This window comes from Mobula hypostoma, chromosome 6 (genome assembly GCF_963921235.1).
Source record: "Mobula hypostoma chromosome 6, sMobHyp1.1, whole genome shotgun sequence".
NCBI classification, from domain to species: domain Eukaryota; kingdom Metazoa; phylum Chordata; class Chondrichthyes; order Myliobatiformes; family Myliobatidae; genus Mobula; species Mobula hypostoma.
Window position 1 is genome coordinate 146,826,035 of NC_086102.1, and position 25,603 is coordinate 146,851,637.

General features: G+C 38.8%; 1 protein-coding gene across 2 annotated transcripts in view; it reads right to left on the reverse strand.

The window, feature by feature from the left end:
• coq10b (coenzyme Q10B) overlaps positions 1-25,603 on the reverse strand; it is a 56,317-nt gene that overhangs the window by 2,336 nt on the left and 28,378 nt on the right. For both annotated transcript variants that reach the window (XM_063051938.1, XM_063051937.1), the window contains exons 2-4: positions 21,763-21,909; positions 21,481-21,673; positions 19,437-19,538 (exon numbers count right to left, since the gene is read on the reverse strand). In XM_063051938.1, the coding sequence (XP_062908008.1) occupies positions 19,437-19,538; positions 21,481-21,673; positions 21,763-21,909 (442 nt within the window). The remainder of the gene's footprint in view (positions 1-19,436; positions 19,539-21,480; positions 21,674-21,762; positions 21,910-25,603) is intronic.

The following is a 25,603-nucleotide window of genomic DNA, read 5'->3' on the forward strand; positions in this document are numbered from 1 at the left end:
TGCTGACATTTTTGAAAAGAATTTTTGCTTCAACATTCTGAGATTCAATTAATTTCTTCTTGCAAGCTCTCTTCCTGTTCTTACACCTTGCAAAGAAATGGTTTAATTACCCCGTCCAGAATTTCCAGATTCCGAAAATCCTTCTTCAGTAAGCAGTACTCTTGCAGTACATTGTCTGTGAAAGAGTGTGCCATATTTTCCATGCAGGGAAACTGAGAACATTCTCCCAATGTTCTACTTATAGATTTCCAATCCTCCAAAAGATGTGGACAGTGTACTTTTTGCCTGGTTTAAATTGAAATTCCCACCCTGCAGTTTCATACTTAGAATGTTCATTTTGTCATACAGATCAGCCAAGTATGCCATATCTCCACCTAGAAGTTCAGTCTTATTTCCCAAGCTCTTGATAACTTTGAGCAAAAGTTCAACCAGTATCAAAAAGATCAAAAAAACATTTGAAACAGCAGCCTTTTGACAGCTAATGCACTTCAGCATGAAGCAAGCGTTCAAACTCTTCATCATCATCTTGGCATAACTGGCAAAATATTCTGCTATTTAATGGATGAGCTTTAATTTTGTCGATAGCAGATATTACAAAAGTCATGCTTAATAAAATTTGCTGCTGAGGTTTTTGGCTGCGAGATGTTGAAGATGAATTATACAATGGATTGCAAACAGACTTGGAATTTCTTTTTTCATAGAAGTCACTAAACCAGCCTGGCAACCTGTCATATATGGTGCTCCATCTGTTGCACGAGAAGTCATGCTCCTAATCAGAATACTTTTATCCTCTATATACATGGAGCTCATCATAGATTGATTCTCTATTGATATTTGTTTTTAACTTTTTACAAAAGAGAATCTCTCCATAAACTTTTTCATTTTTAATAAACCATACATATGCCATTAGGAATGCCTCGTCTTGCACAGCTGACTCTTCCAGTTGTATCCCAATTCTGTTTTTTGATGCCCAATGTCTTCACTCATTTTGTCAATACGACAAGCTACAGAATTATTACTCCAAGGAATTCATTTAGAATACTGGTATCTATTTTGAAAACAGTGGTGAGCACTTCTAATACAGCAGGGATTATTAATCCTTCACCAATTGTATGAGATTTTCCACACTTAGCTATCATTTTGGAAATGTTATAAGCAGCAATGAGAGCATTTTAAGGTCATTTTAGCTTTCTTGGCAATTGACTCAAGTGTGCAACGCTTTTCAAGTGCTTTTTATATCTTCTGGAACTGAGTAATATCACAAGGAGCCTTTTCAGGCATCTTACAGAAGTGTTCCTGCAATCCTGATGGTTTCATGGCTTCATTAGACAGTACAGTATTACAAATAAGATACATGGGGCATCACTAATCTGACAGGTATGGAATAAAACCATACTCCAGATAAAGTGGTGCAACAAAGTTTGTGAACCCTTTAGAATTTTCTCTATTTCTGCATAAATATAACCTAAAATGAGATCAGATCTTCATGCAGGTCCTAAAACTAGATAAAACAAACGCAATTAAATAAACCAAAAAACATTATACTTGTTCTTTTATTGAGAAAAATTATCCAATTTAATGAATTTGTTGGAAAAAGTATGTGAACATCTAGGATTATCAGCTCATTTAAAGGGGAAATTTGAGTCAGGTGTTACAATCAATGGGATGACAATCAGGTGTGAGTGTGGGCCCTGCCCTATTTAAAGAACAGAAACCTGGGTCTTCACTATCAGAAGTCTGATCTTCACCACACAAGTTTTTGGAAGTGTGCCGTGACTCAATCAAAGGAAATTTCTGAAGACCTTATAAAAAAGTTGATGCTCACTGGACTGGAAAAGGATACAAAATCATATCTCAAGAGTTTGGGCTCTATCAATCCAAGGGAAATCCAACACCATTGTTAGTCTCCCAAGGAGTGGCTAACCAACAAAAATCACTCCAAGAGCAAGGCATGTAATATCCCAGAAGGTCACAAAGAACCCCAGGGTAACATCTAAGGAGCTACAGGCTTCTCTTACATTGGTTAATATCAGTGTTCATGAGTCTACCATCTGGCAAACACTCAACAACAATGCCGTGCATGGCAGGATTTCAAGGAGGGAGCCATCACTCTCCAAGAAGAACATTGCTGCCTGTCTAAAGTTTGCTAAAGACTGCATGGATAAGCCATAAGGCTACTGGAAGATGGACGAGTCCAAAATAGAACTTTTTTTTTGCTTAAATAAGAAGTTTTGTGTTTGGCAAAAAGCGAACACTGCATTCCAGCACAAGAACATCATCCCATCTGTGAAACGTGTTGATGGCAGTGTCATGGTTTGGGCAACACAAAGAAAATGCTACAGGAGTCAGCAGGCCAGGCAGCATCAGTCGATGTATCAGGCTGAAACTCTTTGGCAGGACTGAAGAAAAACAGCTGAGGAGTAGACTTGAAAGGTAGGAGGGGAGAGAGAAACGCCAGGTGATAGGTGAAACCTAGAGAGAGAGAGAGAGATGAAGTAAAGAGCTGGAAGTTGATTGGTGAAAGAGACAGATGGCCATGGAAGAAATAAAAAAGTGGGGAGGGGCACCAGAGGGAGGTGATGGGCGGGCAAGGAGATAAGGGGAGGGGGGGAAAGCGGATGAGAAATAGTGAAGGTAGAGGGGATGGGGGTGGGGGGGGGAGGCATTACCAGAAGTTTGAAAAATCAATGTTCATGTCATCAGGTTGGAGGCTACCCAAACGGAATACAAGGTGTTGTTCCTCCGACCTAAGTGTGGCTTCATCACGACAGTGGAGGAGGCCATGGTTGGACATATCAAAACGGGAATGGGAAGTAGAATTAAAATGGGCAGCCACTGGGAGATCCCACTTGTTCTGGCAGATGGAGCAGAGATGCTCGAAGCAGTCTTTCAATCTACTTCGGGTCTCACCAATATACAGGAGGCCATACCAGGAGCACCCAACACAGTAAATGATCCAACAGTACTCTTGCAAACCATTGTCTGTGAAAAAGTGTGCCATACTTTCCATGCAGGGAAACTGAGAACATTCTCCCAATGGCGTCACTGAAGTGTCGCTACACCTGGAAGGACTGTTTAGGGACTTAAATGGTATTGAGGGAGCAGGTATAGCACTAGTTCCACTTGCAAGGATAATTGCCAGGAGGGAGATCAGTGGGGAGGAACGAATGGACAAGGGAGTTGCACAGGGAGCAATCCCTGCTGGAAAAATGTGAGTGGGGGGTGGGGGGCCGGGGAAGGAAGATGTGCTTGGATCCCATTGGAGATGGTGGAAATTTCAGAGAATTATGTGCTGGACATGCTCCTCCCCCCTTTTTTTCTTTTATGGCCCCTTCTATCTCTTTCAGCAATCAACTTCCCAGCTCTTTACTTCATCCCTCAACCTCCAGGTTTCACCTATCACCTGGTGGTTCTCTCTCCCCTCCCCCCACCTTTTAAATCAACTCCTCAGCTTTTTTTCTCCAGACCTGCTGAAAGGTTGCAGCCTGAAATGTCCTCTGTACTTCCCCCCCCACCGCCCGCCCATAGATGCTGCCTGGCCTGCTGAGTTCCTCCAGCATTTTGTGTGTCTTGCTCGGATTTCCAGCATCTGCAGATTTTCTCTCATTTGTGGCGTGGTTTGGACCTGCTTTGCTGCGTCAGGACCAGGGTGGCTTGCCATCATTGGTGAAACAATGAATTCTGAATTCTACAAGCAAATTCTACAAGTAAATGTCAGGGCATCCATCCATGAGAAAGTGGGGGAATTCTGCAGGGAGCGCTCATGGAGTGAGGTCACTTCTGGCTTTGCTCAATTCCCGTTATCTTTTTTTTAAAACCTATGATCTCCCTTACTTAACCAATTTTTACCTACACCAGAAGATTTATTTTATCTTATTGATTCTTTCTTGAACTGCAACTGTAGAATCTAAAGAAATGAGTACAAGATCCAAAACCAAAGACAGGAAAGATTCCGACGGGAACGGAGGAAAAAGAAAAGGTGATTCTAAACAAACGGAGCTACCCTATGATGCTATGAAGAAGTTTTTAAGAGGAAAAATTCGAAGAACAACGTCAAAATCAATCTGAAAGCTTATCTGATAAATTTGAACAACAACGTCAAAGTCTTAATGAAGACTTAAAATCAATCACGGAAACTCTGAAATCCCTGGATTGTGAAGTTCAAAAACATCGAAGTAAAATCCCTGAACTGGATATTAAATCTCAGAAGACGGATTGAAAAGTCGAGAACTTGGAGCAGAATTTGGCTTTGACCATTAAACAACTGCAAAATTTTAAATCCAAACTCATCGATCTTAAAAATCGATCGAGAAGATAGAACTTACGTATAAATTGGCCTACCCGAGGATGTTGAGGATGGAGACTCTTTAATATTCTTCGCTCAACTTTTAAAGGATACGTTCAGTATTTCCCAACGAGCCTCCATTGCTCGACCGCACCCATCTTATATCGTAGCCAAAGCCAGCATCCGCCGAATCAAAACCGAGACCAGTTATTCTTCGTTTCCATTATGTTAATGTTAAAGAACAGCTACTCCAAGCTGCTCGTTGGCAAGGGATGATCAAATATCGACAGCATTCCTTCAGAATAGTTCAAGATTACAGTCCCGAAGTGATGAAAGAGCGATTGACTTTTAAACCTCTGATGTCGGAATGTTATCAAAAAAATCTTAAACTGGCATTATCGTACCCTGCACGCCTAAGAATTCCTCTTTCTGATGGATCTCGTCGTGTGTTCCATTCCACAACCGCTGCTCGGGGCTTTTTGGATGACAACTACCCATCTGATACGGACACCGCCCTTTAATTAATGTTCTGTGCTTTCAGTATCAGCTATTTTTTCTGGTGTTTTTAAAAAAAATAATAAACTTTATTACCGTACGATGAAGGTTTTTTTTAAATAAGCTCAAGATTTTTATTTTGTGCTTAGTACTATAGATATTACTTTACAACTTATCTAAAAAAGTCTTTTCTCGCAAATAACATTACTTTTCCTTAGTTAATTTTTTTTAAACTATTTGATTTCCGATATTGTCACTAACGATTTGACCTGACGATCAATTTTAATTATATGTTCTTTATTTTTGCTTTTTAATAATTAAAATGGCGGTTTGCTTTCCTTTTTGCATAATCTCCTTTGTTCTTTCTGGGCACGCCATGTTCTTACGTTTCTTCTTCCCATAATCCCCTCTCTTTTTTTTGAAGCAATATTTTATTTACTTTTAGTTATAATCGACTAATCATAAGTACTGGTACTAACTTTTTCTTATTTATGTACTTTAGAAATTATACTATGTAGATTATTGTAGTATAGTGTTTAATTTTTCTGTATCAATTTTCAGAGGGTCTTCTATATAACATATATCTTTGGAGTTGCCTCCTGCAGAAATGGGGTTAGACTTGGTGTTAGTCAGTTCTTTCTTCAGCCTTCTCTGACTTAGTTCGGGGTTCTTAGAGGTGGAAGGTGGGGGAGTTTTTTTTCTTTATTAATTTTTTCTATTGGGCTGATTTAGTACTACAAAGGTGTCTGCAGTGTCGGGATTTCCGGTTCCTCTCTGATCATGTATTCCTCTTCCGATTTCATGAATTCACATTATGGTTAACCCTTTACACACCAAAGGGTTAATATTAAATAATGGCTCACATTATTAATTTGTCTCTTGGAATACAAATGGTTTAAACCATCCAATAAAACGGAAAAAGATTTTCAAAGTATTCCAAAGACTGAATGCTCATATTATTTTTGCACAAGAAACTCATGTAAGGAAAGAGGATAATCAACACTTCTTTAAGTTCTGGAAAAAATAACAATACCACTCGGACTCCCAAGCCAAAGTTAAAGGCGTTTCAATTTTTATAGATCCCTCAATTACATTTATTCATCAAGACATTATCTCAGATCCTACTGGTAGATTCTTGCTAATTACTGGGTTACTTTTTAATAAAAAGGTTGCTATGGTTAATGTTTATGCTCCGAATGTGAATTATCCTGAATTTTTTAAAGCACATAGTCACTTCCTTTCCTAACTTAAACAAGTATATGTTGATAATGGGCGGTGACTTTAATTTATGTTTAAATCCCACGTTGGACAGATTCATAGGTAGTCCGGCTCTGCCGAATAAGTCGGCTACTCTTATTAACTCTTTTATGATCGATTCTGGGATTTCAAAAATTTGGAGATTTCTACAGCCAAAGAATTCTCATTCTTTTCACATGTTTATCATTCTTATTCTTGAATTGACTATTTTTTTTATTGACTCTCGATTAATCCCATCTGTAATCGATTGTAATTATGGCATTATCACCATTTCAGATCATGCTCCAATGAAACTTTCTATTAAGTTAATGGATACTTCTTCCACTGATAGACAATGGCGACTTAACCCTACTTTGCTTCAAAACTTGGACTTTGTTAAGTTTATGAAGGGACAGATTGATTTCTTTTTTTCAACTAATACTACGGAAGAAGTTTCCAATGAAACAGTATGGGATGCTTTTAAAGCTTATATCTGTGGTCAGATTATTTCCTATTCAGCTGGTTTGAAAACGTACTAAGAATGAAATACTCTTGTTGGTTGATAAAATTAAAGAAATTGATAAAAAATATGCTATTGCTCCTAGTAATGAGCTGTATAAACAGAGAGTTGAACTTCAATTGGAAAGTAGTTTACTATTAACATCCTCGATCGAAAATCAATTAATGAGAACTAAAAGTGAGTTTTATATTCATAGTGATAAATCGGGTAAATTATTAGCTAATCAATTGAAATTTGCTTCGGTTAAACATCAAATTACTAAGATTCGAAAACACGATGATACTTTGACAGTTGATCATGACGAGATAAACAAAACCTTTCAAGAATTTTATACCTTTTTATATCACTCTGACTTTCCTCATGATTTTAATATCATGCATGATTTTTTTTTTAAGTAAATTAAATTTTCCGAAATTATCACCCGAAGACTGCTTATCCTTAGAAACTCCTATTACAGAGGAAGAAATAACAACTGCAATCTCATTAATGAATTCTGGTAAAGCACCTGGTCCAGAGGGGTTTACAGTGGAATTTTTAAAAATCCTCTTCCTCTATTCTCTCTCCTTGGTTGTCTAGAATATTCAAAGAAGCAATCAGTTTAGATAAATTACCATAATCATTTTATGAAGCCTCTATTTCCCTAATTCTTAAAAAGAATGAAGATCCTACTGATTGTGCATCAAATAGACTGATATCTCTTTTGAATGTAGATTCAAAAATTTTTTTCAAAAATTTTCGCAACTAGATTAGAGAAGGTATTACCTCAAATTATATCTATGGACCAAACAGGATTTATTAAAAACCATTATTCATCTTTTAATATTAGGAGGTTAATGAATATTGTTTATACCCCTTCATTTAATACTCCGGAATGTATTATCTCATTAGATGCTGAGAAAGCCTCTGACAGAGTTGAATGGCCTTATTTATTTAGTGTGCTCGAGAAATTTAATTTTAGTTTGATATTCATATCTTGGATTAAATTGTTACATCATACACTGGTAGCTTCGGTTTGCACTAATAATCAAAGATCTCCCTTTTTTCATCTATTTTGCGGTACTAGGCAAGGATGCCCTCTTAGTCCTTTACTATTTAATATCGCCCTTGAACCTTTAGCAATTGCTATCTGTGACTTGCCCAATATTTTTGGTATTACCCGCGGAAATGAAATACATAAATTATCACTATATGCAGATGATCTGTTATTATATATCTCTAATCCGGAGAAGTCAATTCCTGTTATGCTAGCTTTGTTGGCTCAATTTAGTAATTTTTCCAGCTACAAATTAAACCTTAATAAGAGTGAATTATTTCCCCTAAATAAACAGGTACCTATTTATGGACGTTTACCATTTAAATTGGTTGCTGACTCATTTATATATTTAGGGATTATAATTACAAAAAAGTATAAAGATTTATTTAAAGCTAATTTTTTACCTTCAATTGATCAGATTAAACTTTTGTTTACTAAATGGTCACCAATATCTTTGTCTTTGATTGGTCGGATTAATGCTATTAAGATGATTATTTTGCCTAAATTTCTATATGTATTTCAATCGGTTCCAATTTTTATTCCAAAATCTTTTTTTGATAATGTTGACTCAAAAATTTCTTCATATATATGGCAGAACAAAAATCCTAGGCTAGGTAAAAGGCATCTACAGAAATCTAAAAAAAAAAAGAGGGGGGGTTAGTTAGCGCTCCAGAATTTTAGATTTTATTATTGGGCAATTAATATTCGATACTTAAAATTTTGGTTACGAGACTTGGACGCAACTTCAAGTCCACATTGGGTAAATCTTGAACGTAATTCATTACAAGGGTTTTCTTTGGGTTCGATTTTAGGGACTTCGCTTCCTTTCATCTTTTCTAAACTGTATAAACTGTAACTGTATAAATGAATAATCCAATAGTTAAGCATACTTTACATATATGGTTTCAATTTCGAAAATTTTTTGGGCTGAACCAATTTTAGCAAGTCCTATTATATCTAATTTCTTTTTTCAACCTTCCACTATGGATCAAGCTTACTTTGATTGGAAAATCAAAGGTATAATACGATTTCGTGATTTATTTTTGGATAATTGTTTTATGTCCTTTGATCAACTTTCTAATAAATATAATTTACCCAGATCTCTTTTTTTTTTAAAAAGATACCTACAGGTTAGAAACTTCTTAATTACCATTTCTCCTAATTTTCCACACTTATATCCAATGGATATTTTGGGAAAAAATTTAGATTTAAATCTCTCTCAGAAAGGTGTTGTAGCAATTATTTATAATATAATTATGAATTTATGTCCTGATGTATCTAATAAAATTTAAACTGATTGGGAAAGAGAACTTAAGATTATTATACCAATTGAAAAATGGGAAAAAATTCTTCAATTAGTTAATTCATCTTCTATATGTGCTAAACATGCGTTGATACAGTTTAAAGTAGTGCACAGGGCTCATATATCCAAAGATAAATTATCTCGTTATTACTCTAATATAAATCCTATATGTGATAGATGTCATTCCGAGATAGCTTCTTTAACTCACATGTTTTGGTCATGTCCTTTGTTGAAAAGATATTGGAAAGATATTTTCGATATTATTTCAACAGTTTTGAATATAGACTTACAACCTCACCCAATTACTGCTACTTTTGGGTTACCAATGATAGAATCAAATCATTTAACCTCTTCAGCTCGTCGGATTATGGTATTTCTTACTTTAATGGCTAGAAGATCCATTTTGCTGAATTGGAAAGAGATTAACCCTCCTACTATATTTCACTGGTTTTCACAAACTATGTTGTGTTTAAATTTGGAAAAAATTAGAAGTGTGGTTTATGGCCCTTCCATTAAATTTGAAAAAACTTGAAAATTTATTCAGCATTTTCATATGATGTAATTTGACCATTTCAAGACTTATTTTACTTCTCTGTAATGTTGGTTGAGAGGAACGGAGTCATCGACACTAAGGTTTTCTTTTCTCCCATTTTTTACGATGTTAAAACAGCCCAGGTCGTCGTCGTCTTTTTTTTTTAAATATAAAAGTTTAGTTGATTCTGTCTAGATTAGTTTTTTTTGTGGGGGTTATAATTTTTTTTTTCCTTTTTCATGATTTTTGTCTAGATATTTCTTTTTGTTCTGTATTAGTCATTGGTATCCTATATGATTGGGAGTTTTGTCAATTAAGTATTATTTGGTTTTATAATTACTCATGTTAATTATAACAATGTATTCCCAATAACTTTGTACTATTATGTCATGTTTATATTTTATGAAACTAATAAAAAGATTGAAGAAGAAAGAAAATAAAGTGGTTTATGCATCAAGCCAATGACCCTAAACACACAAGTCCGTCTGCCAAAGAATGGTTAAAGCAGAAGAAATTTCACATTTTGGAATGGCCGAGTCAAAGCCCTGACCTTAATCCTATAGAAATGTTGCGGAAATACCTGAAGCAAGCAGTTCACGCAAGGAAGCCCATCAACATCTCAGAGTTGAAGTAGTTTTGTAAGGAGAAATGGCCCAAAATTCTTCCAAGCCAATGTACAGGACTGATCAAGAAATTACTGGAAATATTTGGTTGAAGTTATCACTGTACAAGGGGGTTGGGGGGTCATCACACCAGTTACTGAAAGCAAAGGTTCACATATTTTTTCCAACAAATTCATGTAATTATTGGATCATCTTTTCTCAATAAGTACATGAAAAAGTTTAATGTTTTGAGTGTTATTATTTAAATGAGTTCTCGTTCTAGTTTTAGGATGCATGAAGATCTGATCACATTTTAAATCATATTTATGCAGAAACAGAAAATTCTAAAGGGTTCACAATCTTTCTAGTACCATTGTATATAATATTGTATTGATGCACTTTCTGTACTTTGTTTCTTAGCAGGATTAGAATTCAAGGCTTCATTGCCTTCAAACTCAGATTGTGCCCTACGTATTTATCCACCATTAATGGGACTATGAATTAAAATAAAAAATGAACACAAACTGGGAATCCCGATCTGATGCTGATGATGGCAGAGAGTTGACACGGTAGGAACTATAGTACCGGTACACAAAGGAATGGCAAGGCGAAGCCTGCAGAGCTATGGTTCTTCCTGCGTTCCACTCCCTCATCCTTTTTTTTTTTTGGAAGTGCCTGCTCTACTAACAACCAGTCAGGTATCATACCTCAAGTTAGGGTGCCATTTACCACCTCCCCCTCAAGAACCTTGAATGCCCCCCGATTACCTCTATTTCTCCATTTCTCCTAGTGCCCTCTTAGGACATGTAACCACTCCCTTTGATATTTACTGCTTTAATCCCTTGCTTCAGCAATCTGAGATACAAGCAAGTTTCAATTATACCAGTACCAAAGAACAACATGGTAACCTGCATCAATGACTATCGTCCAGTAACACTTACATCCACTGGTGAACTGCTTTGAGAAGATAGTGATAAAACACAGCAACTCCTGCCTGAGAAGCCACGTGGATCCACTCCTATTTGCCTACCATCACAAGAGGTCAACAGTAGAAGCCACATCATTTCTCTTCACTCAATCCTGAAACATCTCTTCATTGACTACAGCTCAGCATTCAATACTGTCATCCCCTCAAAACTAACCAACAAGTTTCAAGACCTAGGCCTTAATATGTCCTTGTGAAACTGGATCCCCGATTTCCTCACTTGCAGACCCCAGTCACTTCAGATTGGCAACATCTCAGCACAGGTGCACCACAGGGCTGCATGCTTGGCCACCTGCTCTGCTCACTTTATACATGACTGTGAGGCTAAACACAGCCCCCATGCCTTTTTTAAGTTTGCCGACACCACTGATGGCCCATGAACCAGTCCTCATCAGGGTATCAGAGGTGGAGAGTGGAACGGCTGAAAGGATTTTCGGAGAGAAGGCATCTTACTACTCGAGGTAAGGAGAGGCAAGACTGCGCAGGTGTGTGACATCAGCCAGTAGAGAGCGGGAAGAGTTTAAAAAGATGACTGCCATATACAGCGGGCAACGTTCGGAGCGGGCAGCAGAGTGAGGGAGTTTTGGCTCAAACGGGGTATCAGCGAAGAAGGGTCAAGGCGAAGAACTGATTTGCAGAGATTCACAGATAACGGTCTTCAACTTCCCCAGTGGACTCTTCCCTTTCTCCCGTGATCCTCTTCCACTAACATCCGTTGCTCTGTCATGGCAGATGAGCTCAGACCCATGCCATGCTCCTCCTGTGCCATGTGGGAACTCAGGGAGGCTGACAATGTCCCTGAAGACTATGTGTGCAGGAAGTCTGTCCAGCTGCACCTCCTGATAGACCACATGACGGCACTGGAGCTGCGCATGCACTCACTTTGGAGCATCCGAGATGCTGAGAATGTTGTGGAAAGAACATTGAGTGAGTTGGTCACACCGCTGTTTAAGGATCTAAGGAAATACAGGGAATGGGTGACCAACAGGAACAGTAGTAGCAGGAAGATAGTGCAGAAGTCTCCTGCGGTCGCCTCCCTCCAAGACAGATATACCGCTTTGGAGTCTGTTGGGGGAGATGGCTCATCAGGTGAAGGCAGCAGTAGCCAGGATCATGGCACCATGGGTGGCTCTGCTGCGCATGAGAGCAAGAAAAAGTGTGGTGGAGCTGTTGTGGTAGGAGATTCCATGGTAAGGGGAATAGAGAGGAGTTTCTGTGGCCACAAACGGGACTCCCGTATGGTGTGTTGCCTCCTGGGTGCAAGGGTCAGAGATGTCTCAGAGAGGCTGCAGGGCATTCTGAAAGGGGAGGGTGAGCAGCCAGCTGTCGTGGTGCATGTAGGTATTAGCAATATAGGAAGAAAGCAGGATGAGGGCCTACAAGCTGAATTTAGGGAGCTAGGAGATAAATTAAAGAGTAGGACCTCAAAGGTAATAATCTCAGGATTATTACCAGTGTCACATGCTCACCATTGTTGGAATAGCAGGATAGCTAGAATGAAAATGTGGCTTGAGCGGTGGTACAGGAGGGAGGGTTTCAGATTCTTGGGGCATTGAAACCACTTTTGGGGGAGGTGGGACCAGTACCGTCCAGACGGTCTACATCTGGGCAGGGCCAGGATTAATGTCCTAGGGAAATTGTTTGCTAGTGCTGTTGGTGAGGTTTTAAACTAATATGGCAGGGAGATGAGAACCCACACAGAAGAGGGACTTGAAGCAGAGACCAAAGCTAGAGTTAGTGAAGAAAAAAGTAAGAGTAGAGTGCACAAAAGTAAAAAGCAAAAATTGCATAGGTTACTAGATTCTGAAAGGACAACAAGTATAAGGGCACTTTATCCAAATGCCCGCAGTATTAGAAACAAGGTTAGTGAACTTGCGGCACAGATCAGTACCAAAGCATATGATTTAGTGGCCATCACAGAAATCTGCTTGCAAGGTGGAGATGACTGGGAATTAAATATCCAAGGGTATCAGGTAATATGGAAAGACAGGCAGAAAAGCAAAGGAGGTGGGTGGCGCTCTTAATTAAGGATGATATCAGGGCGATTGTGAGAGACAATACAAGATCTGCGGAGCAGAATGTTAAGTCCATCTGGGTAGAGATTAAGAATAGTAAAGGGGGAAAAAAAATCACTGGTGGGAGTTGTCTATAGGCCACCTAATAAAAATATTGCAGTGGCAGAGGCGATTAACCAAGAAATAACTGAGGTTTGTAAGAATGGAACGGCAGTTGTCATGGGAGATTTTAACTTCTGCATAGATTGGGTGAATCAGGTTGGTCAAGGAAGTCTTGAGGAGGACTTCATAGAATGCATCCATGATGGCTTTCTTGAGCAGCATGTTAGTGAACCTACAAGGGAAAATACTATCTTAGATCTATTCCTGTGCAATGAGACAGGTAAGATTATTGATCTTGTAGACAGGGATCCTCTTGGAAAGAGCGATCATAGTATGATTGAACTTCGCATACAGATGGAGGATGAAACAGTCAGATCCAAAACTAGTGTATTATGCTTGAACAAGGGAGACTACAACAGGATGAGGGAGGAGTTGGCTAATGTGGATTGGGAGCACAGGCTACTTGGTAGGACAGTTGAGGAACAGTGGAATACTTTCAAACAGATTTTTCACAGTGCTCAACAGAAGTATATTCCAGTCAAAAGTAAGGACAGTAAGTGTGGGGAGAGCCAGCCTTCGGATTACTAAGGAAATAAAAGATAGTATCAAATTAAAAGCACATGTGTACAAAGTCACAGAGAGTAGTGGCAGACTGGAGGATTGGGAAAACTTTAAAAAGCAACAAAGAAAAACTAAACAAGAAATGAGGAAAGGGAAGATAGAGTACAAAAGTAAATTAGCACAAAATATAAAAACAGCAAAAGTTTTTATAAATATATAAAGCGGAAGAGGAAAAGGAAATTGATACTGGGTGATAAGGAAATGGCTGAGGCATTGAACGACTATTTTGTGTCGGTCTTCACGGTCGAGGACACGTCTAATATGCCAAAGGAGGATGTTACGGAAAAAATGGGAGGTGAGGACCTCGATAATTTCACTGTCACCAAAGAGATAGTGATGAGCAAACTAGAGGGCCTGGAGATAGGTAAGTCCCCTCGTCCTGATGGGATGCATCCCAGGGTGCTGAGGGAATTGGCGGAGGTTATAGTAAACGCGTTGGTAATCATTTATCAAAACTCTCCAGACTCTGGGCAGGTCCCGGAGGATTGGAAGACAGCAAATGTCATGCCACTTTTTAAAAAAGGATGTAGGCAAAAGACGGGCAATTATAGGCCAGTTAGCTTAACATCTGTAGTTGGGAAAATGCTTGAAGCTATCATTAAGGAAGAAATAGCAAAACATTTAGAAAGGAGTGGTTCCACTGGACAGACACAGCATGGATTCAGAAAGGGCAAGTCCTGTTTGACAAACTTACTGGAGTTCTTTGAGGACATAATGAGTGCAGTGGATAGAGGGGAACACGTGGATATCGTATACTTAGATTTCCAGAAGGCATTCAATAAGGCGCCGCACAAGAGACTTATAAATGAGATACAGATGCATGGAGTCGGAGGAAGTGTATTGGCATGGATAGTGGATTGTTAACCAATAGAAGGCAGAGAGTTGGTATAAATGGGTGTTTCTCCGGTTGGCAGTCAGTGGTGAGTGGGGTGCCGCAGGGGTCGGAGCTGGGCCCGCAGCTGTTTACCATTTACATTGATGATTTGGAAGAGGGGACTGAGTGTAGCATAGCAAAATTTGCTGAGGACACTAAACTGAGTGGAAAAGCAAATTGTCCAGAGGAATGTGAAGAGTCTGCAGAGGGATATAGATAGGTTAAGTGAGTGGGCCAAGGTCTGGCAGATGGAATACACCGTTGGTAAATGCGAGATCATCCACTTTGGAAGGGATAATAGAAGAGCAGATTATTATTTAAATGATGAAAGATTGCAGCATGCTGTTGTGCACAGGAACTTGGAAGTGCTTATTCATGAATCGCAAAAAGTTGGCTTGCAGGTACAACAGGTCATTCATTAAGAAGGCAAACAGAATGTTGGCCTTCATTGCTAGAGGGATTGAATTCAAGAGCAGGGAGGTCATGCTGCAACTATACGGGGTACTGGTGAGGCCGCACCTGGAGTACTGTGTGCAGTTCTGGTCTCCATACTTGAGGAAGGATATACTGGCTTTGGAGGCAGTGCAGAGGAGGTTCACCAGGTTGATTACAGAAACGAAGGGGTTAACCTATGAGGAGAGATTGAGTTGCCTGGGACTATACTCTCTGGAATATAGAAGAATGAGAGGGGATCTTAAAGAAACATACAAAATTTTGAAAGGGATAGATGAGATAGAAGTAGGAAAGTTGTTTCCAATGGTAAGTGAGACTAGAACTAGGGGACATTGCTTCAACATTTAGGGGAGAAGATTTAGGACGGAGATGAGGAGAAACTATTTTTCCCAGAGAGTGGCGAATCCGTGGAATTCTCTGCCCAGGGAAGCAGTTGAGACTTCTTCACTAAATATATTTAAGAAACAGATAGGTTTTTACATAGTAGGGGAATTAAAGGTTATGGAGAAAAGGCAGGTAGATGGAGCTGAGTTTATGGACAGATCAGCCATGATCTTATTGAATGGGGGGGCAGGCTCAATGGGCCGGATGGCCTACTCCTGCTTCTATTTCTTATGTAACGTGATGTTATCATTTCAGAGGATCTGTCCTGGTCCATCACGCGTGCCGTTACAGAGAACGCACAGTAGCACCTCTATTTTCTTAGAAGTTTGTGCCGATTCAGCATGCCATCTAAAACTTTGTTAAACATCTATAGATGTGTGGTGGAGAGCACACTGATTGGTTGCATCACGACCTGGTATGGAACACCAATACCCTAGTACAGAAAAGCCTACACAAAGTAGTGGTACAGCCTAGTTCATCATGGGTAAAGCCCTCCCCACCATTAAGCACATTACACAGAGCGCTGTAGCAAGAAAGCAGCATCCATCAAAGATCCGCACAAATTAGGCCATGCTCTCTTGCTGCTGCCATCAGGAGTAGTACCTCAGGAACTGCACGACCAAGTATAGTTATTATCTCTCAACCATCAGGCTCTTGAACCAGAGAGGATAACTTCATTCGTCCCCACACTGAACAGACTCACTTTCAAAGACTCTTCATCTCATGTTCACGATATTTAAAGCTTATTTAGTTATTATTTTTTTCCCTTTTTTTTGAATTAGCACATTGGCTGTTGTCTGTCATGTCCGGTGTAGTCCTTCATTGATTCTATTGTGTTTCTTGTACTTACCGTGATTGCCCACAAGAAAATGAATCTCGGGGTAGTGTAAGATGACATACTGTATATGTACTTCGATAATAAATTTCTTTGAACTTTGAATACTGAGCAGCATTAAAGTATAGTTTTAAAAAGATGTTTGTTTTATATACTTAATGTAGTCCTGTCCTCAAGATTGTAGTCATTTTTACTAAAATTTTAAATAGGTCATCACTTATGTTAGGATAAACAGCAGCTGGATTGAGAGTAAATTCATTGGATGATGTACTTCTCATCACTGTTACTCCAAAGCGTGCGCGCGTGCACACACACACCTTCCTCCCACCAGAAGTGCCTCAATGACGACATGTGGCATGAATATGAAAACAAAAGGTTGCTTCTCACAGCTGAAAACAAATTTCAATTGTGGGTAATACTCATCTTCAGCTAATTTGATCAGCAGGGACTTGTTGGGAAATAGTGGCTGCTTTCATCCATTGCCAAGACAAAGCTGGAAACATTAAATGTGCACCTGCCACATGAGCCAGAGGATAATCCACAGTTCATAAATAAATTGCATTTAAAACCTAGAATTTAAATTTAAACCAATTTAAATATACTGGAAGATCCCACAACCCCCTCCTCAATTCTGTTGCCCATCCAGATGTAGTTATTATGGCCTGGTGCCCTTCAGTATTCTGGCTTTCAGAATTCCATGCAAGACTACAACACGAAGAAGAAAAGATACCATCACAACCCATTGGTAGTGATAGTAGATTGTTTAATCAGGGGCGCAGATAAGCATTTAGCAGTCAAGAGTGCGCCTCCAGGATGGTGCGTTACCTTGCTGATGACAGGGTAAATGATGTCTCTGAGTGGGCACAAGTCATCTTGAGAGCAAAGGCAGCCAGAAGCCAGTCAACATTGGTTTTAATGACATGGGGAAGAAAAGGGATGAGGTTCTGCAAAGTGAATTTAGGGAGCTAGACAAAAAGTTGCAAAGCAGGATTTCCAGGACTGTAATCTCTAGATTACTCCCACACAGTCACATGTTCACTAAGCACGAAATGGGAAGGTAGTACAGTTGAACGGATGGCTCAAAGGCTGGTGGAGAAGACAGGGCTATAAATACCCAAATTGTTGGACTCTCTTCCAGGGCAGGTGGAAAATATACAAGGATGACTGTGCCTAAACTGGAGGGGCAGCAATATTTTTGCAGAGAGAGGTTTGCTAATGTTACTTAGCAGAATTTAAAATAGTGAGGCAGGAAGCTGGGATCCAGAGTAGTAAATGTGCAAGTGGAGAAAGTGAGGAGGAAGTAAGGTCAAGGTTAGGTCAAGTAAGTCTAATAATAACAGAAAGGGCTAGGTTAGCGACCACAGTGGAAATGACACTTTGAAGTGTTTTTATTTTAATGCAAGGAGTGTAACGGACAAGGCAGTGGATCTAAGAGCCTAGATTGCCATGAAACTATGATGTAGCCATTACAGAAACTAGGTTAAGAGAAGGGTAAGACTTGCATCTCAGTGCTCCAGCATTTAGATGTTTCAGGTGTGATAGAGGGGAATATAAAAGAGGTGGGGGAGTTGCATTAGTGATCAGGAAGAACGTCAAAGCTGAACTTCAAGAATAAACATCTTGGAAGGTTCATCCAGCAAGGCTGTAAGGATAGTAATCAGAAAAGAGAAAGGTGATAGGATTATACTATAGCCTGCCAATAGCCATCAAGGTCTAGGGAAACAGTTCATGGAAAAAAAAACATTAAAACAACAGAGTAGTTGCAGAGGCTGATTTTAACTTCCTCAATATTGACTGGAACTCCCTCAGGACCAAGGGCTTAGATGGAGCACAATTGTCAGGTGCATCCAGGAGGGTTTGATGAAACAGAATATAATCCACCCAGGGAAGGGACCTTGCCCTAGGAAATGAGCCTGGCCAGGAGATATTTATGGACAAAGATAATATTGGATCTTGGATGAAAGCATAAAATTGGGAGAGGTGGGGGGAAATGAAGAGCCAGAGACAGAGAGAGACGAGAAATGGATGTTGCCTACTTGGAGTTCAGTAAAGCATTTGACAAGGTCCTTCACGGTAGGCTGTTCCAGAAGATTAAATCACAGTGGATACAGGGTGAATTGGTAAGCTGGATATAAAATTGGCTTCGTCGTAGTGAAGTGATGGACGGTGTTTCTCTGAATGGAGATTTTGACTGCTGGTGTTCCGCAAGGATCAGTGCTGAGGCTTCCTCTGTTTGTGACATACACAATAAATGATTAAGAAAAAGTAGATGATCACAGATAATAAGAAAATTAGTGAACTTTGAATACAGCAGGATGAAAACAGTGCCAGGGAGGTAGAAGAATCAAATTTGACAGTGATTTTGAAGAGGTACTTAAGACAGGTAAGTGGGATATAGAGATACAGACAACACGGAGAAATGTGATTAGTTAGATTGGCATCATGGTCAACAGAGACATAGCAGACCAAAAGGAGCCTGTTCCTGTGCTATATTGTTTTATGTTCCACGGTTTTTTTTTGGAAAAAATCCTTTAAGAGCTGTGAGTGAAAGTTTGATAGTCAAGACTGGGTGAATACACAAAGTAGTTATATAGTATTGGACATATACTCTGATGGCACAAAATCTTTTTCATAGCCATTTTTTCTGGAACAGTCTAGACCTATTAAAGGCTTAATATCTGCAATCCATTTTGAATTTTAAGTTCTGGTCTGACAGAAAATACACCACATGAATTAAATGAGAAGATGGGGGAGGTCAAATTTGTCAGTGTTATAATCCACTGGAATTTACTTAACTGCTTAAAATATTTAAAAAATCAAAGCAAAAATTTTTCATTTTCTCCCACTCTGCACTGCTAGCATGATTTGGTAGCTGGCTTAATGATAATCAAAACTGGGTCTTGCCAATCAATCCAGTGGGTTTTATGATTCTTCTTACAAGTCAATTTATTAAGTTCCATTTTCAATTAGTTCAAACACTAATAATAATTTTAAAGAACGAATATTCTGAAGCAGGATAACATGGGATTTCCAAGAAGCTATTACACTAGGTTGAATTCAACAGTTATAGGTTCTTGATTTCAAAAGGAAATTGACACTACTTCGCAAAGTTAATGTCAATCTAAAATTAGAACACAAGCAGCAAGTCTCATGTGGCCTACCGAAAAGTCCACAGTGCAGGTCCTTGGATATCCAGGAACTCCAGGGCTGAAACGCCAATTTGTCTCCAAATGATTAAATAGTCTCCCATCTGTACAAGATGCCTACAATAAATGTTTTAGCGAGAATTTCAATTAATGGGTAAAACAAAACTCTACAATTGACTTATTTTTGCTTAAACTCTTCCACTTTAAAAGTTAGCACATTCAATTTTCATAAAACAAAATTTGTCCATGATAGGATTGCATTTAATGATTTTTTTGCACATATTACAAAACAATTCATTAAGAATTGATCATATGGCACTTGGCATCCAGGATTCAATCGAAGAGCTAAAGGCTGGTGATAATATGGGCTAGAAGTAACAGCTAACGAAAACTACCATGTAAATTTCATAACTTGCTATTGAATTCCTGCAATACATTCCCTTGGTTGCTAGACCAATGCCATAACAACTACATTGTGCTCTATAGCTGTATTTTCCATGTTCTTTCCCATTCATTCTGGTTCCAATTGCAAGTTAAGCCTACAGAAATTTATTTTGAAAATAAAGTGTGGATATAGAATAACCTGAAAAAGCAATTAGTCATGCTGCCATTGATTCTAGCCTATTAAGTAAACTATAAGGATGCAAGGAGAGGTGGAAGTAAAAATCTGTAGTCAAAATGAGAGGAAAGACTTCGTGATAGTAATTTTCCACAAGGTAAAACTGCAGATGTGTCACCAAGTAGAAACAGATCTGGCACCAGTCCTTGATCGTGCAGGATATCACACATGCAAGCTACGTTAATGGACCTTGAGCTCCATCTGACAGCTATTTTGTAAGTGCAGTTTTCAGAAGTCAAAGAGCAGGTCACAAGCCATTACTGTTGTCAGATAACAAGTGATAAGAAACTAAAGTCTATAACAAACAAAGGGTGGAAATGTTACATTTTCCAGCTACAGCATCCAATTTTGCGTTCAAATACTTAACAATTTGATCGGGGGAACATTAGAAATATCAGACACACATTTCACACATACAAGTGAACAAATTGGATATCCGTCTAATGACTCTGAAAGTAACAGAAGTGGAAAACTGAATCAAATAGACAAAGAAGTTTGAACTTTTGCTCACTGTATAGAACCAGAAGCCGGAGGGGAAAATGCAGGCTTCAATTCAGCATCAAAGAGGTGGAGGGAAATCATCTCTGCTTTCTTTTCCAGTCTCTGTTCAATGACTTCTATTAAGGCCAAGAATATTTTTCAATGTACCAGAAATGTACTTTTCTTGTATATTAGTTGTCATAGAGGAGGAAAAAAGCATTTTATAATGGTCTCAAGGAAATGGTCAAAATGCATCCTTGCCAAGATCAGGAGGTGATACAGAACCCTGAAATAGTAATGGAGGAACTTTTACTTAATATAAATTTTAAGAAGGAAATGAATTCCAGACAGTACTTTGCCATGGGGTACCTAACATTCATATTTAACTCTCTCCAAATTATTTTTAGTTTATTGAAATTATATGTTCTATAACAATGATAAATTAATTTTTCTTCTGATTAGGTAATATGAACTGAAAATATTGGCTCACATCACAACATTAACACAAAATAAAACTTATTTTTGTAAGACACCAAGCAAACTCATCAAATTTATCAACAAGTTATCAAACCTAGAAAGTTCTGAACATGATCACTCGTCTGTGCTGCATGCTGGGACATTGAAAGATATTATAATTGGTTCAATTACACCTAGGAGAGACAGTGTTGTAGGGGAAAATAGGGATAACTGAATCATAGCCTGATATTCAAAATGCACTGTATAAATGTAGACATCGTGTTAGTGTTGCTTTTCTTCTGCAATATCTTCTCAAATCACATTACCTGGGTTCACAGAAGCACTGGTCATCTTGACCAGCTGGTGGAATTGAACAGTACCCATCTCAATAAGTGATTAATATCTTCGGAAGAAACAAAACAATGACAATATAGGGCCATTTAAATATCAATTGTTTTACTTCATGAAAAAGAGAAGCCACCAAACTTTAAAACTGAACTTTACCTTAACTAAATGTGGCCGTACCAGGGTCACAACAGAAGTGTATCGTTCAACTATTGGTGGAAATCCTACTTCTAATTGAGCTTTCGCATATCCTGAGCGTTTAGATATGACATCTGATTTCTTGCACCATGGTACAAAATGCTTGTAGTCAGCAACACCAGAAACAACATTATACATTTCCAGCATGGAAAACCTAAATAAAAAGATAGAAATTCAAATGAGATTTAACACTAATGCTAGTAAATGAAAAAAAGAAATTTAGATGATATTTAAGTGACCAACCCCATTACTCGTCTCTCAGAATACTCTTTCTTCTTGTTTATTAGGGGACCAGCAATGTTGAAGAAATTTCGTTGTTGTGCAAGGCAATGTCTTGGTGTCTTGAGTGTAGAAACTCTGTTCATTAGAATGCCACAAGAAGCTAGATACCTATTAACAGAAACTTAGTTATTAAATATGACAATGTGTATTCTGGTGTTTAAACAAGTTGAATTTGGCTCATAATTACTACTGCATTAGACTAAACAAAATTATATTTGATTTGGATCAAAATTTCCCCCTGCATATTATTTTATTGCATTTTATTCAGGATCTATTAGCTATTTTTGAATTTTAATGCTCACTATCTCACTTAACATGAACAGAATTACAATTAACATACAACCAAATGAACTGGGATTAGAAGTACATCACTTGGGCTCTCGGGCTATCCAACAAAATCACGGCTGATTAGACTGCAATTTCAACTATTCCTGCTCATTCTAAAGCACCTTTATTACATAGTAGCTTGAAGGCAGCTGAGTTGTGGATTCCTGCTTTTCCAATACCACTCGGCATGGTATCAACGCCAAGTCACCATTAGCTTGCCTTCAATGATTCACCACTGAATGTTTTCAGTGTTTCAACAATCATCCAGAATGCAGCAAAAAAATGAATCTCTTCACAACAGCGTAGCTGGTATGCACAAAATTAAAGAATAAAGATATAGCATCGGGGAAGATAAATCATGAAAATTGTGGTAGCAGTGCAACGTAGGCACAAAAATTATTATAGTTACAATACAATAAATAAATAGCGAGGTAGCATTCATGGGTTCATAGATCATTCAGAAATCTGAGAGCGGAGGGGAAGAAGCTGTTCCTAAAATGTTGAGTGTGGGTGCTCAGGTGCCCAAACCTCCTCCCTAATGGTCATAACGAAAAGAGGGCATGTCCCAGATGATGGTGGATGCTGCCTTTTTTCAGACACCACCTTTGGAAGATGACTTCGATTGAGGGGAGGCTTGTGCATATGTTGGAACCAGCTGAGTCTACAACCCCATGAAGCCTCTTACAACTGCAAATCCAAAAATAAACAACTAATTATAATAAATCATATTGAGAACACCAGTTGCAGAGTCCTTGGAAGTGAGTCCATAGATTGTGGAATCAGTTGTGTTGAGTTGAGTGAAATTACCCTTGGTGGTTCAGGAGCCTGATGGTTGAAAGGTAATAAATGTACCTGAACCTGTTGGTGTGGTACCCAAGGCTCTTGAATCTCCTTCCTGATGGCATCAGTGAGGAGAGATCACGGCCTGGGAGGTGGAGGACCCCAATGATGGTTGCTGTTTTCTTATGACAATGCCTCTTGTAGATGTGCTCAATGGAGGGGAGGGCTTCTCCTGTGATGGACTGCTCTGCACCCAGTACTTTTTGTAGGCCGTTCCATTTATGAGCATTGGTGTTTCCATACCTGGCCATGATACAGTCAGTCAGGATACTTTCCACTGCACATCTATGAAAGTTTGTCAAAGTTTCAGATGACATGCCAAACCTCTGCAAACTTATAAGAAAGTAGAGGTGCTGCCTTGCCGCCTCTGTTTTGGCACTTGTTCCAGATTTCATGACACTGCTGTGATATTCACCTCGCAGTTCTAGCTTAATATTCCTTACTCCATCTCCAACACTGCCTTCATTTATCTATTAACCAGACAGCACCAAGAACATTATACTCTGAGAACCTTGGGCTCCATCCAGTCACAGATTTTCCCTATATTTTCTCCAACCCTCCCATCGTTTGCAACTTAAAGCCCTTTTACTATCTCACCAATCCAGGACTGACGAAGGGTCATCAAGAATATTCAGTTGTTTCTCCTAAGATGCTGCTATCCCAGTAAGTATGTTCAGCACTATTTTTAAATTTCAGATTTTTAGAATCTGCATTTTTTTATTATCAGTACTGCTCGTTGTTATTGCGGGGATGGAGGAAAATCAGTTCAAAGAGGTGTAAAGGAACTTTAAAACTTTTAATTTGTAAAGCTCTTAAAACATTCCCCATACTTCAAACATTTATGCAGATTTAGTTAATTCTGATTCCATGAAGCAAGTATTTGAAATTAATTACCTCTTAATGAAGTTATGTAAAATTATCCAGATAGACTGTTGAACTTCGTGTCAGTTCTTCAAACCATTATTGCATTAGCCATTGTAATTAAGCCTCACAAAAATGAGCTGATAGCAAATTAAAATGTCAATGAAAGCAATGCCAATTTCACCTGTATACCAAGTGAAGTTTGCATCAAGGTTAACAGTAATCATTGAAGTCATAACTGAATTGCAAGCTAGCCAAATTGCACAAGATGACGACCAAATAAAATAAATATAGCAACATTTGACATCTATGATTCTTTATAACATAACCATACAATCCAGATCAAACAAAAGGAGCTAGATCGCTAACTGAACAGATATGTGAAAGCACTGAAGTGCTGCAAACGATTAATATTTATTTGAAAAGTAAATTTAATCTGGAGGCTCCAATAATTCAAGAAGATGCTATGGAGATTATCAGAATGCATTATTATAAGCAATCTGTTTCTTAATTGAAAATGGCCGTAGTCCATTGATAGCAGTATTATCAAAGATTTTTTTGGTAATTCTGACATTGGAAGATTAACTGTGGGAAGTATAGTGACCTTGTATACATTTCCAAGGACCCCTAAAACAGGAGTCCCCAACCTTTTTTGCACCACGGACCAGTTTAATATTGACAATATACTTGCGGACCGGCCGACCGGGGTATAGGTGATAAGTCACTTATAAGTGGCTAATACATTCAATTTCATTTCTAAAGGAGTTTATTTAACGAATTTAATATTAAACACACAGCGCATATTTTCCTCGCATGAATATAGTGATAAGTCAATTATAACAATGGTCCCAAAACTCCGGGCCGTGGGCCGAAACATTGCCGTGAAGAATGCAGCAGTACAGCAGTGGCCGGAACACACCCAGCACATCTTTAAGAAAAAAGCCGAAATAAACAAGTTAATTGATTGGGTGCTGCCCGGCACGTAAATGTCGGCCCAGATCAGAGGCGACGCAGTCAGCAATCACCTCTGATCTGGGCCGATATTTACGTGCCGGGCGGCACCTAATCAATTAGCTTGTTTATTTCGGCTTTTTTCTTAAAGATGTGCTGGGTGCGTTCCGGCTACCGCTGTACCACTGCATTTTTCGCAGCCCGGAGGTTGGGGACCACTGAATTATAAATCACTTATAAGTCAATAGCATCATAACATTTTAAGTAATGTTTGGATATTAAACATACAGCACATATTTTCCTCGTATGAACATATAAAATCATTACAACACACCAATATCACTGAATCAGTGGGAGCCCTGGGCTTGTTTCCCTGCAACAAGACGGTCCCATCGAGGGGTGATGGGAGACAGCGATACTCGAAGGGGGTTCCTTATGTCCAGTTTATTCCACAATTTAGTTTTTATTGCATTCATCGCAGAAAACTCCGCTTCGCAGCGATAAGATGTTGGAAATGGAAGCAACGTTTTCAGTGCTTTCATGGCTATCTCAGGATATTCAGCCTTGACTTTGATCCAGAATGCCAGCAGAGATGTTATGTCAAACATACTTTTCAGCCCATCGTCATTTGCAAGCTCAAGGAGTTGATCTTTTTCCTGCGCTGACATGGAAGATTCACCGGGGGCATTCACAAATGAGTCACGGACCCATTCCTTTGCACGTTTTGGGTCACTAATGACCTCGAGTGCGTTAAAGTTCAACAGTGGGCATGACAGGGAATGAGGAAAGGTGCAGCTGACTCATATCATTGCATATCGCCAAA